Below are 14,317 nucleotides of genomic sequence, written 5' to 3'. Positions count from 1 at the left end.
CCCTGCTAGTTCACTGTTAATGATATGCTAAAGCCCGCCGGCACATCGAAGTGATTGGTTACAAGGTAGTTTGTGACATCACAGACACCAGCGATTTCAAACCGTGGGTTTGAGACTTTTTTTTTTTTTTTTTTTTTTTTTTTACTGCAGTTTTAAAGAGAAAATACTCAGCAATGTTGTTGACTGATGAATTTGCACATGGTTTGTCTTAAAGTATATTAAAAACACCACATAGACATATAAACAACATTAAAAACTTGATTTTCACCACAGGGGGACTTAATATTTCTAGAGTATGCAATCACTGACAGTACTCTTATTAATTGAAAAAAATATATATATTACAACAATAGACAATTATATAATTGTTAAATTGTAAAAACATGAAATACTAATTTATATAATTTAAAATGTATAGTATAATCAGTGTGACTGACGTACTGATTCAGTTTTGTGTCTAACACAATTCTGTATTTTCAGAAAAGCAAAATTATGAGTATCTCTCTGCTGGTGTCACCATTGCTTAGTGCATGGGGGACCAAAACCACAATTTCAGTAAATATGCAAAAGAGAATTTACAGGTATTTGCACTCTTATTGTCACTAACACTAATTATAAGTACATCATGATTATTGGTGGCTGTTTTCTGCAAAACAACAACAAAAAATGCAAATATTTCTGCAATTTTTGAGAAAAGCTGCAGCAAATTCAGTAATTTTAGGCCACAAAATCAGAAAAAAAGGTCCCGCGATATCCTGGAGGTACTGATGAATCAGCCAAAACATGTTTCACTTTAAATCTAGTGTTGGGTTAGGTTATAGAAAATATCATATAAAACTGCAATGAATAAAGTCTGCAATGTTGTGTGTGTGTGTGTGTGTGTGTGTGTGTGTGTGTGTGTGTGTGTTTTTGCCTGTGTGGTTTGTGAGAGCTGTTTTGCAGTTTACCACAAGGCTAAAGGTGCTCACAAGGTGTTTTTGTGTGTTAGCATGACAGAAGCACTTTTAGAAAAGTTTTAAGCACTAAAAAAGTGTTTTAACTGTTTGGAAGGGCCAAATACACTCCTAAAAGTTCAGTTTATTAGCTGATGGGTGCTAATAAGCTTTTCGCAAACACATTACCCAGAGTATTTTCTGTGTAATGTTTTAAAGTGAACTGTGAGAATTCTGAAGTTTTGAGGTGAGCGTTTTACAGGAAACCCTTTATTTTTAGAGCTGAGAGTAGCGACTGAACAAGTGACAGTCGGCCAGTTAATGTGTGTGTGAGTGTGTTTTTGAGCCTTGTGTGCTCAGTATGCCAGGAAACTGAACCACAGAACCGGAAGTGAAACTAGCTCGTCGTAGCCTCACAAACTCAACCTCTTGAGTTTCAAATGCTTTTACTACATGCTTGTATTTTACACTCAGCAAAACGGCTTTAACCCTTTTCCTTTGCCTTCATTGTTCACCTGCTGCCTCCACTTTACTCATTGCTTTTATTTATGAAGCTTTATTGTCTTTCACAAAAAAAAAAAATTACAAAATTTTGTGCACAAATCATGTGTTGATTACAGCAGACTCATTGTATTAATAGTGTTATCTAGAAAACCTACATACCAGATTTTTATGAATTTATAGGAGTTAGGTTTCAATAACACAAATATTAAGAAAACTATTACAATGAATAGTCTGAATTTTCCAAAATAATTAGAGCTTATGGTTAGTGATTTGAACAAACCCCAAACATTAATAAACTCAAGTAATATTCAGTGAGTAATATTATATTATTACAAATGATGTGTCTTGTTAAGGAAAGATGTGTTGGATTTTTCACATGTTGGATGAAAAAAATGTCATTTTTATAGTCTCTTCTTGTATTAATTTAGTTTAGTTTTTAGTGTATTTTTTGAGATTAATATCCTAAAGTTCACAAAAATTGACAGCTTAAAAGCTCTTATAAATATTTATAGTTTAATTGAGACGAATAAGCTATAATGTGACATGAGACTTGCCCTGCTGAATGGATGATGTCACATATTCATTGCATCATCACATGCTCTGATTGGCTAATCCCAGTTTTGCAGTTCATCATTCATTGCTTTTAGCATCTGCATTTCTTCATTAAACAAGCTTAACATATTTATGTACCTCATGAATATGAATTAATATTTGCATCTTAATGTCGACCCTGTGTAGGCAAAAGTTCGGGAGCTGGAGGAGAAATGCCGCAGTCAGAGCGAACAGTTTGGGATGCTGTCACAGGAACTGGATAAGTTTCGGGTTCAGGCCTCAAAGATCGACCTGTCGGGCCCCGGCCTGCTGTCGGGCCCCAGTCTGACCCAACTGACCAATGGGGTCGGCCTGCCCGGTGAGACTGGTATGTTAAATTAACCCTTGTGCTGTGTTGAAAATCCTTTACCTAATTTGCTGTTCTCTGCCTTTTAAATTGCTTTTAAATCTCTCATTATGCTATATTTTCACCAAACGTTGCATTCAATCTTTTTTGCAACTTGTTTTCTTTCAATTTGCACAGGCTTTTATGAAGCCACTAAAGGGACCTTTGCAACAAACAAACAAAAAAAAATAAAAAAAATACAGACTTTCACATGCGCCTGAGAAACTTTTTGCTTACTTACGCATTACAATTTCCGGTTTATGTATGCTAACTATAACCTATTTCCTTTGTGCGGCACTGCAGTTTTACTGTAAAGAAAACAACAGTATGGATGTGCATGAATTAATGAAGATCTATTTGCTTAAAATTTGGCTTTCGTTAGGGCAGTATACTTCTAATATCATGGTCTTATGTCTGCTTTAATGCATCCTCTGTGGCAGCTGAGAAACCGCACGGGGAAATGGGCTGATGGTGCAATATGGCAGGGTGCATTGTCCTATTAGCCAAGTTCAATGGTCCATAAAACAAGACTGATACAGTAAAAAGTGCTCAAAATTTGGCTTTCATTAAGGCAGTATACTTCTAATATCACGGCCTTATGTCTGCTTTAACGCATCCTCTGTGGCAGCTGAGAAACCGCGCTGTGAAATGGGCTGATGGCACAATATGGCTGTGTGCATTGTCCTATTGGCTAAGTTCAAAGGTCCATAAAAAAAGACTGATACAGTAAAAAGTGCTCAAAAGCTGGCTTTCATTAGAGCAGTACATATTTCAAGGCCTTATGTCTGCTTTAATTAATTTAACTCTTTGGTGGTAGAGAAACCGCACTGTGAAATGGGCTGATGTTGCAATACGGCTGTGTGCATTGTCCTATTGGCCAAGTTCAAGGGTCCTTAAAAAAGACAGATACAGTAAAAGTGCTCAAAATTTGGCTTTCTTTAGGGCAGTATACCTCTAATATCTTGGCCTCATGTCCCCTTTAACACATCCTCTGTGCCGACCAAGAAACCGCGCTGTGAAATGGGCTGATGGTGCAATACGGCTGTGTGCATTGTCCTATTGGCCCAGTTCAAGGGTCCATAAAATGAGACTGATACAGTAAAAAGTGGTCAAAATTTGGCTTTCATTAGAGCAGTACATATTTCAAGGCCTCATGTCCACTTTAATTAATTTAACTCTTTGGTGGCAGAGAAACCTCTCATATCTTGGCCTTATGTCCCCTTTAACGCATCCTCTGTGCTGGCCGAGAAACCGCACTGTGAAATGGGCTGATGGCGCAATACGGCTGTGTGCATTGTCCTATTGGCCAAGTTCAAGGGTCCTTAAGACAGATACAGTAAAAGTGCTCAAAATTTGGCTTTCTTTAGGGCAGTATACCTCTAATATCTTGGCCTTATGTCCCCTTTAACGCATCCTCTGTGCCGGCCGAGAAACTGCACTGTGAAATGGGCTGATGGCGCAATACGGCTGTGTGCATTGTCCTATTGGCCCAGTTCAAGGGTCCATAAAATGAGACTGATACAGTAAAAAGTGGTCAAAATTTGGCTTTCATTAGAGCAGTACATATTTCAAGGCCTCATGTCCACTTTAATTAATTTAACTCTTTGGTGGTAGAGAAACCTCGCCACGAATTGGGCTGATGGTGCAATACGGCTGTGTGCATTGTCCTATTGGCCAAGTTCAAGGGTCCTTAAAAAAGACAGATACAGTAAAAGTGCTCAAAATTTGGCTTTCTTTAGGGCAGTATACCTCTAATATCTTGGCCTTAATGTCCCCTTTAACACATCCTCTGTGCCAGCCGAGAAACCGCACTGTGAAATTGGCTGATGGCTCAGTACGGCTGTGTGCATTGTCCTATTGGCCCAGTTCTAGGGTCCATAAAATGAGACTGATACAGTGAAAAGTGGTCAAAATTTGGCTTTCATTAGGGCAGTACATATTCCAAGGCCTCATGTCTGCTTTAATGAATTTAACTCTTTGATGGCAGAGAAACCTCGCCGTGAAATGGGCTAATGGTGCAATGCGGCTGTGTGCATTGTCCTATTGGCCAAGTTCAAGGGTCCTTAAAAAAGACAGATACAGTAAAAGTGCTCAAAATTTGGCTTTCTTTAGGGCAGTATACCTCTAATATCTTGGCCTTAATGTCCCCTTTAACACATCCTCTGTGCCAGCCGAGAAACCGCGCTGTGAAATAGGCTGATGGTGCAATACGGCTGTGTGCATTGTCCTATTGGCCCAGTTCAAGGGTCCATAAAATGAGACTGATACAGTAAAAAGTGGTCAAAATTTGGCTTTCATTAGGGCAGTACATATTTCAAGTCCTCATGTCCGCTTTAATGAATTTATCTTATTGGTGGCAAAGAAACCGCACCGCGAAATGGGCTGATGGCGCAATAGGTGGCTCAGCATGCATTGTCATATGCTACGTTTTCTGGAACACAGCCTAAGTACTGTATGTGTGTCTGAGAGATCCATAAGTGGATTCCGTCTGCATTATCCCCTCTTTTTCCAGGCACAAATGCCTCATGGGAAGACATCGCTTTCTGGAGTTTGGAGGGTAATGAAGCCCTCTTTGATGCCTCTGAGCCTGGTACTATTTAACTTGGTTTCATTATAGGCTGTGTTTGTCCTGAATGGAAGACGTCACATGTCTGCCTGCATGATAACACATGGAGTGTGACCGTGGGCAGCAGGGGTCACATCCATGAAGAATGTAATAAGCTAGAGCTGGGCGGTATGAAAATATATACCCCGAGAAACAAGTCGATCATACCGCCCACCCCTATCCTGAACCATAAAATAAACCGCTTTGTGGTGTTGTAGATGTTCTGTGTATTGACGATGGTACTGTTTGCAGTTCTCACCTTGTTAATATAAGGTTTGTATTGGTATTTTGTCATATGAAAATTATCACTTACATAATTGCATGTCTCTCAGCTTTGTGAGGAAATGATTGGCTGCTTTATTCTGACGGACTAATCACAATTCTATGGTGATCCATGAGAGCTGCTTCTTGACTATGTTCAGAATGGTATACTACCATATTAATTATACTATGTTTGCAGTATTGCTTTCCAAGATGATAATTGATAATTGGACATTTTCTAAATTAAGCGTGCAACCTAGTAAGGTCATGTAGCAAAAGTGTGGCATACTATATTGCATGAAATGGCATCATGTACTAGATTTAAATTCCCCCTGCAGTCAATAAATTTATCCCTTAAAACTAATCAAAATCACATATTTAAATGTTATTGCACATGGTTTGTGTAAATCTTAATTTTCACTGCAGGGTGTCTTTAAAAAAAGTACTGTATGCAGTATGTACTGCTGTAAGTACTCCATTCTGAATCCGAACATAGTCCTAATCTTCTGCTGTATATGTGGATGCATTATTATGTTGCTCACGCAAATCTAACGTTTAAATGTTAACACGCACTTGCACAATTTCTGCTATCCACTTTTGTGTTTTTATTTGCCTCTTTCTGACTAATCCACTGCAATATAAAGAAGTTGCTGATGGAAATACTCAATGAAAATGACAAGTTTGTCAGATTCATTTTAAAGCAGGCAAACGATGAATGAATATAAGCAGAGGGAGGAGGTGAAGGCCATGACACAGAAATTGACTAATACACAGCTAATAAATCAGCTAAACGCATGTGCACACATACATATACATGTTTATCTAACTGTTTTTTTGAGAACATAACTTGTGTGTGTTTCATTGAAGAAAGACAGTCATACTGGTTGCATTTCTCTGCTCTCATTGCATTCTCTCCTCCGCCCGTGTTAGATGTTGCTGCGGTCTTGCGGACAGGCTCCACTCCACATGCGGCTGAACTGTCACGTCCCGAGCGCTCACCGACCACCAAACACCGAGAGCTGCCCGCCATCAGCGCGAAGTCCGGCTCCACGTCCAGCCCCACGCCACCCCGATCCGAGACCACGCACCTCTCCCCCAAATCCGCTGGCTCTCGCCCGGCCAGTCCCCGAAAGGCCAGCCCTACACATGAGGTGAGAAAAACTACATGACTACACTGGGTACTGGGTTAAAAACAACCCAAGTTGGGTTAAATATGGACAAACCCAGCGATTGGGTTGTTTTTAACCCAGCGGTTGGGTTAAATGTTTGACCAACCTGCTGGATAGTTTCATTTAACTCGACTATTGTTTAAAAATTACTACATGGCTGGCTTAAAATAAACCCAAAACAGGTTCATTTTCAGTGTTTTTATGTTTATGTTTTACATTTAATTTGTTTTTTTAGCTATTTGAATAGCTATAAGAACATCAATATGTCCTCATAATTAGGGGGTGGGTCCTCATAATGTAGGTCAAACCAGTACACGCACATGCACACACACACACACAGTATATACTATATTTCATAAAGTTGATTGGTGATAAACATGGCAATAGAATGCAGTTAGAAAGCCCCTAAAATTTAAGAGTTTTTGTCTCATATTTATATTATGTGTTATAGTTAGGCAATATTACATGAGTAACGAGCACAATATCACACAAGAGATGCAAAGTTTTTTCAAAACTTTTTTATTAGAGTATCATTTCATTAAAAAAACCTTTTTATTTTATTTACATTTACTTGTCCTCCTGTATGACTTTCTTTCTTTTGTAAAACATAAAAGAGGATATTTTGAAGAATGTTTGTAACCAATCTGTTTTGGTCTGTAAATATATCTACACATCAATTCAGATGCAGCTTCTGAAAAAAAAAAATCATGGCCGTCGTAGCCTAAACATAAATTTTATGAATAGAATAAAATATTTCTTTCTAAAGCTACTTTTTTGTTTTGTCTATTTGATGTTTTTCTCATTTAACACAATAATGACTTTAAATTATTCTTTGGGGGAAATTTCTCAGCCAAATTTGATATGTGATTAATTTGCGATTAATTATTCGGCAAATCATGTAATTGATTAGATTAAAATTTTTAATTGCTTGACAGCCTTAATATATATACATACATACCTCTTATTGCTATAACTGATAAAATCTTTATTTAAAAAAAATGTAATTGCAAATTACCATTAGCCTACTATTATATGCTGTATAAAAAGTGTTTCGTTTGAAATGTATGGTGGATATATAGGCATAAAAAACTAATAAAAAGAACAAAAATACTAAAACTTTAAAATAAAAATATAATTAAATCAAAATAAAATTTATAAAAAATGGAAAATACTGTAATAGTATATTAACAATACTAAAATAACGCTGCTCACAGGTGCATTCACATTCTTTCAGTTCAATTCACATTTATTTGTATAGCGCTTTTCACGATACATATTGTTTCAAAGCAGCTTTACAGAGAATGCATATCAACATTACAATTTAGAGAATGCAGTTAGCTAATAATGTAATAATTTAGGCAATTTAATTTACAATTACTGTTAGCAGTTTAATTGAAGGTAGAAACAATGAGCTCCTGGAAATAATGAATTACATATTAACAATAATTAGGATATATAGAAATTTGGGAATGTGCATGTTGATCCAGATGTTGTGTCATCACAGGAGTTGGCGACATCTTGCATGTCTCTAATACAGCGTTCGGAAACCTTTTTCACATGAACTGAGACTTCAAAATGTCTTAAACGGCTAAATAAAAAAAGTTACAAACTTAGACCCACAGAGTTCTTTCTTTCACTCCACTGTTTTGTGCAGAATCATCTAGAATGCAGATCATTTGTTGGCTTCTTTCTGGGTTGAATTTCATGAATGACAGGGTTGAGTTAACCTTCGAGCGTTTGTTTGAGGTTTAGCTGTGAAGTTCAAAAAACTGGTCCCGGGTCAGAGTGCAGACGCTCTCCGGAGCGCGTGCAGCTGTCTAAAGCTGATATTCAGTGAGATAATCCTGTGCAGTGCTGGATTATGAAGGTTGTAGTAGTTGTAAGTGATTATCCATAAAAGGTTTGACCCTTGAGCTATAAATACTGCCTGTATGGGTCCATTTACTTCTTACTCACAGCATCACTATATTTAGATGGTTTCAGCTGCTGACACTGCAAGTTTATTTATGGATAGACCTGTTGTTATTATTTTTATTTACTAAAAAAAGTTCTACATCCTGCATAATGTGAGATGCTGGTATTTGCTAGTGGTTAAATGCACAAGTAAATGTGTGCAATGCATGCATAGTTGATAGTGATTTAGTTGAATTATCTTTTTGAGTTTTGCTCATGATTTTTGAGGATGAGGGCATTATGCAATCTGTCCATGTTGGCATCTTTGTAATTAGATACAGTAGATATCATAGTCTTTCCATTAAAAGTATACCAGTTTTTTTTTGGTTTTATTATCCTACCTATGCACTTGTATGGTTAGTTGCATGATATTCTTTGCATTTAGCAGTGCTGTACCCTACAACTTATTTGTGACATTTCAGGACTCACAAGTTGAGAATTATTGGTTTAGATTAGAGCAGGTTCGACCTGCCAAAGAAGACTACAGATTTGTTTTAGATCCAAATCCCAATCACATCTCATATTGAGTATTTGTTTATGTGTGTTTCAGGTGGACACTGCTAGTGAAGTTGAGGAGCTGGATATTGACGTTTCTCCAGCGCCGTATTCGGTCAGTAAAGGAGCGGCTAAACTCCAGGTCTTTATCGCACGTTACAGGTAAACACCATTAAACTTCTTTAATGATTTCCGCTTGCACGTATTTACTAAACTATCACGAACATCGAACAAATTACACACTGTAAATGTAGGCCTGTTTTTTTTTTTCTAAATGCAGCTACAATCCCTATGATGGTCCTAATGATAACCCAGAGGTTGAGTTGCCCCTCACAGCGGGAGAGTATATTTACGTCTATGGAGACATGGATGATGACGGCTTCTATGAGGGTGAGTTTATTTATTGATTTTTTTTTTTTTTTTTTTTTTTTTTTATAAGATAAATGAGACCAAATTAAATCTGAAGAATCTGAAGAAAAAATTAAATGTTCAAAATCCCCAGTAAATGCTGTCCATGCACTGAATAAAAACCAGACCTCTGAGATCTATCAAAAATATATTTATTTATTTATTTATTTTGAACTAGCATTACTGTTGAAATTATTTTTAACTAGACTTGTGAAAAATAGACCAATGAGCAGACGTTCAGCTCATAGCTTTCTTCAGTACTCATTCAGTGTGCAGACAGCGTCTATAGATGTTGAACATTTTACATTTTTTTATACATTTTTTACTTCTTTTCAAATAATTGATTTTTTAATAAATAATGTTTTTCATAAATGCTGAAAAATATATTTATTTTATATATTATATATTTTCCTCAGTGTGTGTGCACGTGTGCATGTGTGCATCATGTATGTGTGTATGTACGTGTGCATCATGTATGTGTGTATGTATATATGTGTGCATCATGTATGTGTGTATGTATATATGTGTGCATCATGTATGTGTGTATGTATATATGTGTGCATCATGTATGTGTGTATGTATATATGTGTGCATCATGTATGTGTGTATGTATATATGTGTGCATCATGTATGTGTGTATGTATATATGTGTGCATCATGTATGTGTGTATGTATATATGTGTGCATCATGTATGTGTGTATGTATGTGTGTGTGTGCATCATGTATGTGTGCATCATGTATGTGTGTATGTATATATGTGTGCATCATGTATGTGTGTATGTATATATGTGTGCATCATGTATGTGTGTATGTATGTGTGTGTGTGCATCATGTATGTGTGTATGTATGTGTGTAACAGAGGCCAGCTAGTAGTCGCTGTGCGAGTAAACCTCACCCCTCTGATCTCAAGAGATGCTCTGACACTAGAGGTTGCAGCCTTTAGCCTCCTTGTTAGAGTCTCCCACGCCTGAGACCCAGGTTCAAGGCCCGCACAGAGCGGGGCGAGTAGGACCTGGGTGAGGGGTTACATGTGTATGTATGTATGCATGTATGTGTGCATGTATATGTGTGTGTATGTATGTATGTGTGTATGTATGTGTGTGTGTGTGCATGTAGTATGTATCATGTATGTGTCCATGTATGCATGCATTTATGTGTGTGTGTGTGTGTGTGTGTGTGTATATGTATGCATGTGTGTGTGCATGTGTGTGCATGTATGTGTGCATGTATTTGTGAATATATATGTATGTATATGCATGTGTGCATTTATGTGTGCGTGTGTGTGTGTGTATGTGTGCATTTATGTGTGCATGTATGTGTGTGTGCATGTGTGTGCGTGTGTGCGTGTGTGTGTGTGTGTGTGTGTGTGTGTGTGTGTGTGTGTACATGTGTATGCATGTATGTGTGTATGTGTGTCTGTATGTATGTATGTGTACTATGTGTAGCTTTGTGGTAGTGAGTTTGTCTCTGAAAATGTAAAAATCTGATTTACTATACAAATTTCTAAAAGTTCCTTAAAACAAACTGTAACAACACTACCGTACCTATAACTAACACTATTGTGTTACCATTACCCCTTTAGGCGAGCTGATGGACGGTAGAAGAGGCCTTGTTCCCTCCAACTTTGTGGAACGTGTGTCGGACGACGACTTCATGAGCTCACACCCTCACCAGGCTGGCGATATGTCCCATAATTCCTTCCAGGAGAGCAGCTTTCACAGCGGCAGTGAGCGGCTGCACCAACACCACTTACGTTTCGCCCACAGCACCTCTGAGAGGACGGAGACCTCCACAACAGCCTCAGCTCCCGGTGACAATGCCAAAGCCAACCCCGCTAACCCTGCCCTGGCCGTCCCGCTCACCAACGGCTTGGACTTGGATCTAGAGGAGGTGGGGGTGGACACTGTGCCTTACCCCCGCAAGCTAACACTAATCAAGCAGCTAGCCAAGAGTATCATCATTGGCTGGGAGTCTCCGCTAATCCCAGCCGGCTGGGGTTCAGTGTTTAGCTATAATGTCTACGTGGACCACGAGTTGCGGCTCAACGTGCCATTTGGTACCCAAACGAAGGCCGTTTTGGAGAAGTTGGATTTAGCGCAGAAGGCGTATCGGATTGCAGTGCAGAGCCTGACGGAGCGCGGTAACTCGGATCAGCTGCGTTGCACTATGCTCGTTGGGCGGGACGTGTGCGTGGCGCCGACTCACCTGCACGCTGAACGTGTAACGGCTACCTCGGCCAGCCTGACCTGGCTACCTAGCAACAGTAACTATGTGCACATTGTGTCTTTGAACGACGAAGAGTGCGAGCTGGTAAAGGCGGGATGCTATTCACTGTGCCTCAGTAACCTCACACCCAACCTGCATTACAGCGTTAAAGTGGAGGCCAGGCCGCACCGCACAGCCTGGGAACTACCGCCGGAGTGCCGAGAACGCAAAACCGCAGTGACCTCTTTCACAACCCTGACTGCAGGTGAGATGCAAAGATGAGACCTGAAACTAGCTTATGTATAGTGCCTATAGAAAGCCATCATACCCTGTGAAAATCTTTGTCTTTTGTCACATTACACCCTGGAAAATGAAATAAATTAAAGTCCAAAGTAAGTTGGAAGTTATTTTGATTAAAGATTGCGAGGCACAATTTAAAAAGTGCACGGTTGAATCATTTATAATAAACACTGCACTATTCCAAGAATTACATGAATTGGCCATTTTAATTTCATGATGACTTCATATTCACAAAGAATTCATTTTCACAGGAGCAAATTTAGTACTTTTGAACTTATGTATGCGCTTGTTAGAATTCAAGCAGCATAGTAAACGTCAAGACTGTGAGCTGAGCTTACGTTTTACTCTGGGCTACACAGTACTACGGTATTTTAGATTTTTACACATTTAACAGGTGAGCAGTATTATGTATATAATTGAATCCAATGTTATATTATTCTTGCCATAAAAAGAAGGTGGTTTACTTGGCACAGAAACATTAAAAGTGGTAGCCTGTTTTCCAAAACATGGATTTATATGCTATATGTTAATAATGTCACCACATTATTTGACATGCAGTGGTACTATGCATTTTGGTTGACTGTCTACTGTACTAGTATATGAAATATATGGAACACTTCTAGCTATGTTGTTGCATACTTCAACATTTCTTGGTTTGAACTTTTCCTTTGTCTCCTAGGTCCTCCTGATGCTCCTCTGGATGTGCAGTTGGAGCAGGGCCCGTCTCCGGGAATAGCTCAGATCAGCTGGCTGCCCGTTACTATAGATGCTGCCGGGACGTCCAATGGTGTGCGAGTCACTGGCTACACCATCTACGCTGACAAAAAGAAGGTGAATGACAAATATGCGTAATCTAATAACAAAATAACAAAAAAGTCGTCTGAAAATAAGTCAACTTTGTATTTGTATATTATGACTTATACTGTATAAATTATATTTTATATTATATAAAAATCAATGAAAAAAATGTATAATTCAGGCTTTATATTTACGCTTAGGATCTAAAATCTTTTGCTCAAGTGTTTGAAACCACATGAATGATAAATTGTGTGAATTTTATAAAACTGAAATTGTAAAACCATTTAGTGCTCATCACATATGTTCCTTCTTTAATAGTTTAATAGTATGCACTTGATGAATGTCTGGAGAGAGCAGAGCTTCATGTTACTCAAATTTAAATTCACAAATCCATTTGTGTTATTTCAGACTTTACTATTGCTTCTGTCTTCAGGTATTAGAGGTGTCGTCGCCCACGGCAGGCAGCGCTCTGATTGGTCCATCTCAGATCCAGACGTTACAGGCGGCCCATGAGCTCACCGTGCGAACCATGTCTGCTTTTGGCGAGTCGGTGGACTCATTGCCGGTGAACGTGCCCGCAAAATTGCCTGCCATCATGTCCGGTGCCTCATTGCCTCAATGCCAGTCTGTGCCAGCCGCCGCCAGTGTCCTCACGGCCAGTGCCAATCTAGACCCTGCTGTCTGTGCCACATCTCTCTCTGCTGCCAAAATGCCCATTCTGCCACATGCTTCTACACTAGACGAGCACATGTCTGGTCCTGTTCGGGGAGTCTATGTCAACACGCCCAAAGCAGTCACTCATGAGGCGCCTCCCTCTCCTGCATCCTATGTAGAAGCCTGGGCAAACCCAACATCAGCTGCACCACTGACGATTGCCATGGCAGCACAGGAAGCACTGCCGTTATGTGCCTCGCGTACTAACTCAACGGTGGGTCTCAACTAAATTTCTACACTACTCAGTGCAAGTAGTCATTTAGCAAATACTTTTAGAGCCAAAATTAAAAATTCATAAACGTATATTACTTTATTATGTGGAACACACAAAAAAATAATGTGTATGTGTGCCGTTGAGATCCAAAAATGACAAAAATAAGAAACACCAAATTTATCATGACAGTAAACAGTAGTGTTGCATTATGAACAGACCATTATTCACTGAAACTCTGGGGCGTCTACTCATGCCCTATTTATAAATAGTCAAACTTGAAATAGGTTTGACAACTACAGAGGAAGTAGGACTTAAATTTATCACTTCATAAACCATGTTATATAAGGCCCTCAGTTAATTTTGCTGTATGGAAAATAACCAGGACATTCTTGATTTTGTGTTAAGACCAGTAACCTTTTGAAGCCCTGCTCTAAGCTTTAGCCACTGCGTTTGTAACCGGTCCTACTCGACCCGCTCTTGTGCGTTTCCCGAAAGCATTGTTAGCCAACTATGGTCGCAAGTTCCATCGTTATCAGCATAATTCAACGAGTCGGTGTTTCCCGAAACCATAGTTCCAACAAACATTCACAAATAGCATCGCAAAATTGTGTGGTTGGAACGACAGCTCTCGGGGACTTAATAAATCCTTATCTTGAGCAAAATAAGCAAGCTGACATTCAGGACAATCTGTATCTTTTATTTTGAATATATACAAAAGTCATTTACGTCTTTTACTTTGTCAAGTTTCGTTTTTGAAGAGTGCACATGTGCGTACGTGCTCTAGTACGTAAGAAGGAGCCTATGATTGAATCTGGATATAA

The 14,317-nt window shown here is 38.8% G+C and overlaps 1 protein-coding gene across 11 annotated transcripts in view; it reads left to right on the top strand.

Annotated features, from left to right (window-relative positions):
* Positions 1-14,317, top strand: part of LOC127513072 (peripheral-type benzodiazepine receptor-associated protein 1) — a 125,717-nt gene that overhangs the window by 86,856 nt on the left and 24,544 nt on the right. For 10 of the 11 annotated variants that reach the window (XM_051894557.1, XM_051894564.1, XM_051894554.1 and 7 more), the window contains 8 exons: positions 2,175-2,355; positions 4,886-4,963; positions 6,170-6,390; positions 8,912-9,018; positions 9,137-9,246; positions 10,848-11,735; positions 12,450-12,601; positions 13,002-13,496. In XM_051894557.1, coding sequence (XP_051750517.1) covers positions 2,175-2,355; positions 4,886-4,963; positions 6,170-6,390; positions 8,912-9,018; positions 9,137-9,246; positions 10,848-11,735; positions 12,450-12,601; positions 13,002-13,496 — 2,232 coding nt within the window. The remainder of the gene's footprint in view (positions 1-2,174; positions 2,356-4,885; positions 4,964-6,169; positions 6,391-8,911; positions 9,019-9,136; positions 9,247-10,847; positions 11,736-12,449; positions 12,602-13,001; positions 13,497-14,317) is intronic. The other variant, XM_051894559.1, reaches the window with a different exon arrangement.

The sequence above is a fragment of the Ctenopharyngodon idella genome, chromosome 5, assembly GCF_019924925.1.
Source record: "Ctenopharyngodon idella isolate HZGC_01 chromosome 5, HZGC01, whole genome shotgun sequence".
NCBI lineage: Eukaryota > Metazoa > Chordata > Actinopteri > Cypriniformes > Xenocyprididae > Ctenopharyngodon > Ctenopharyngodon idella.
Note: the sequence above shows the minus strand (reverse complement) of the source record. Positions and strands in the feature narration are given on the sequence as shown.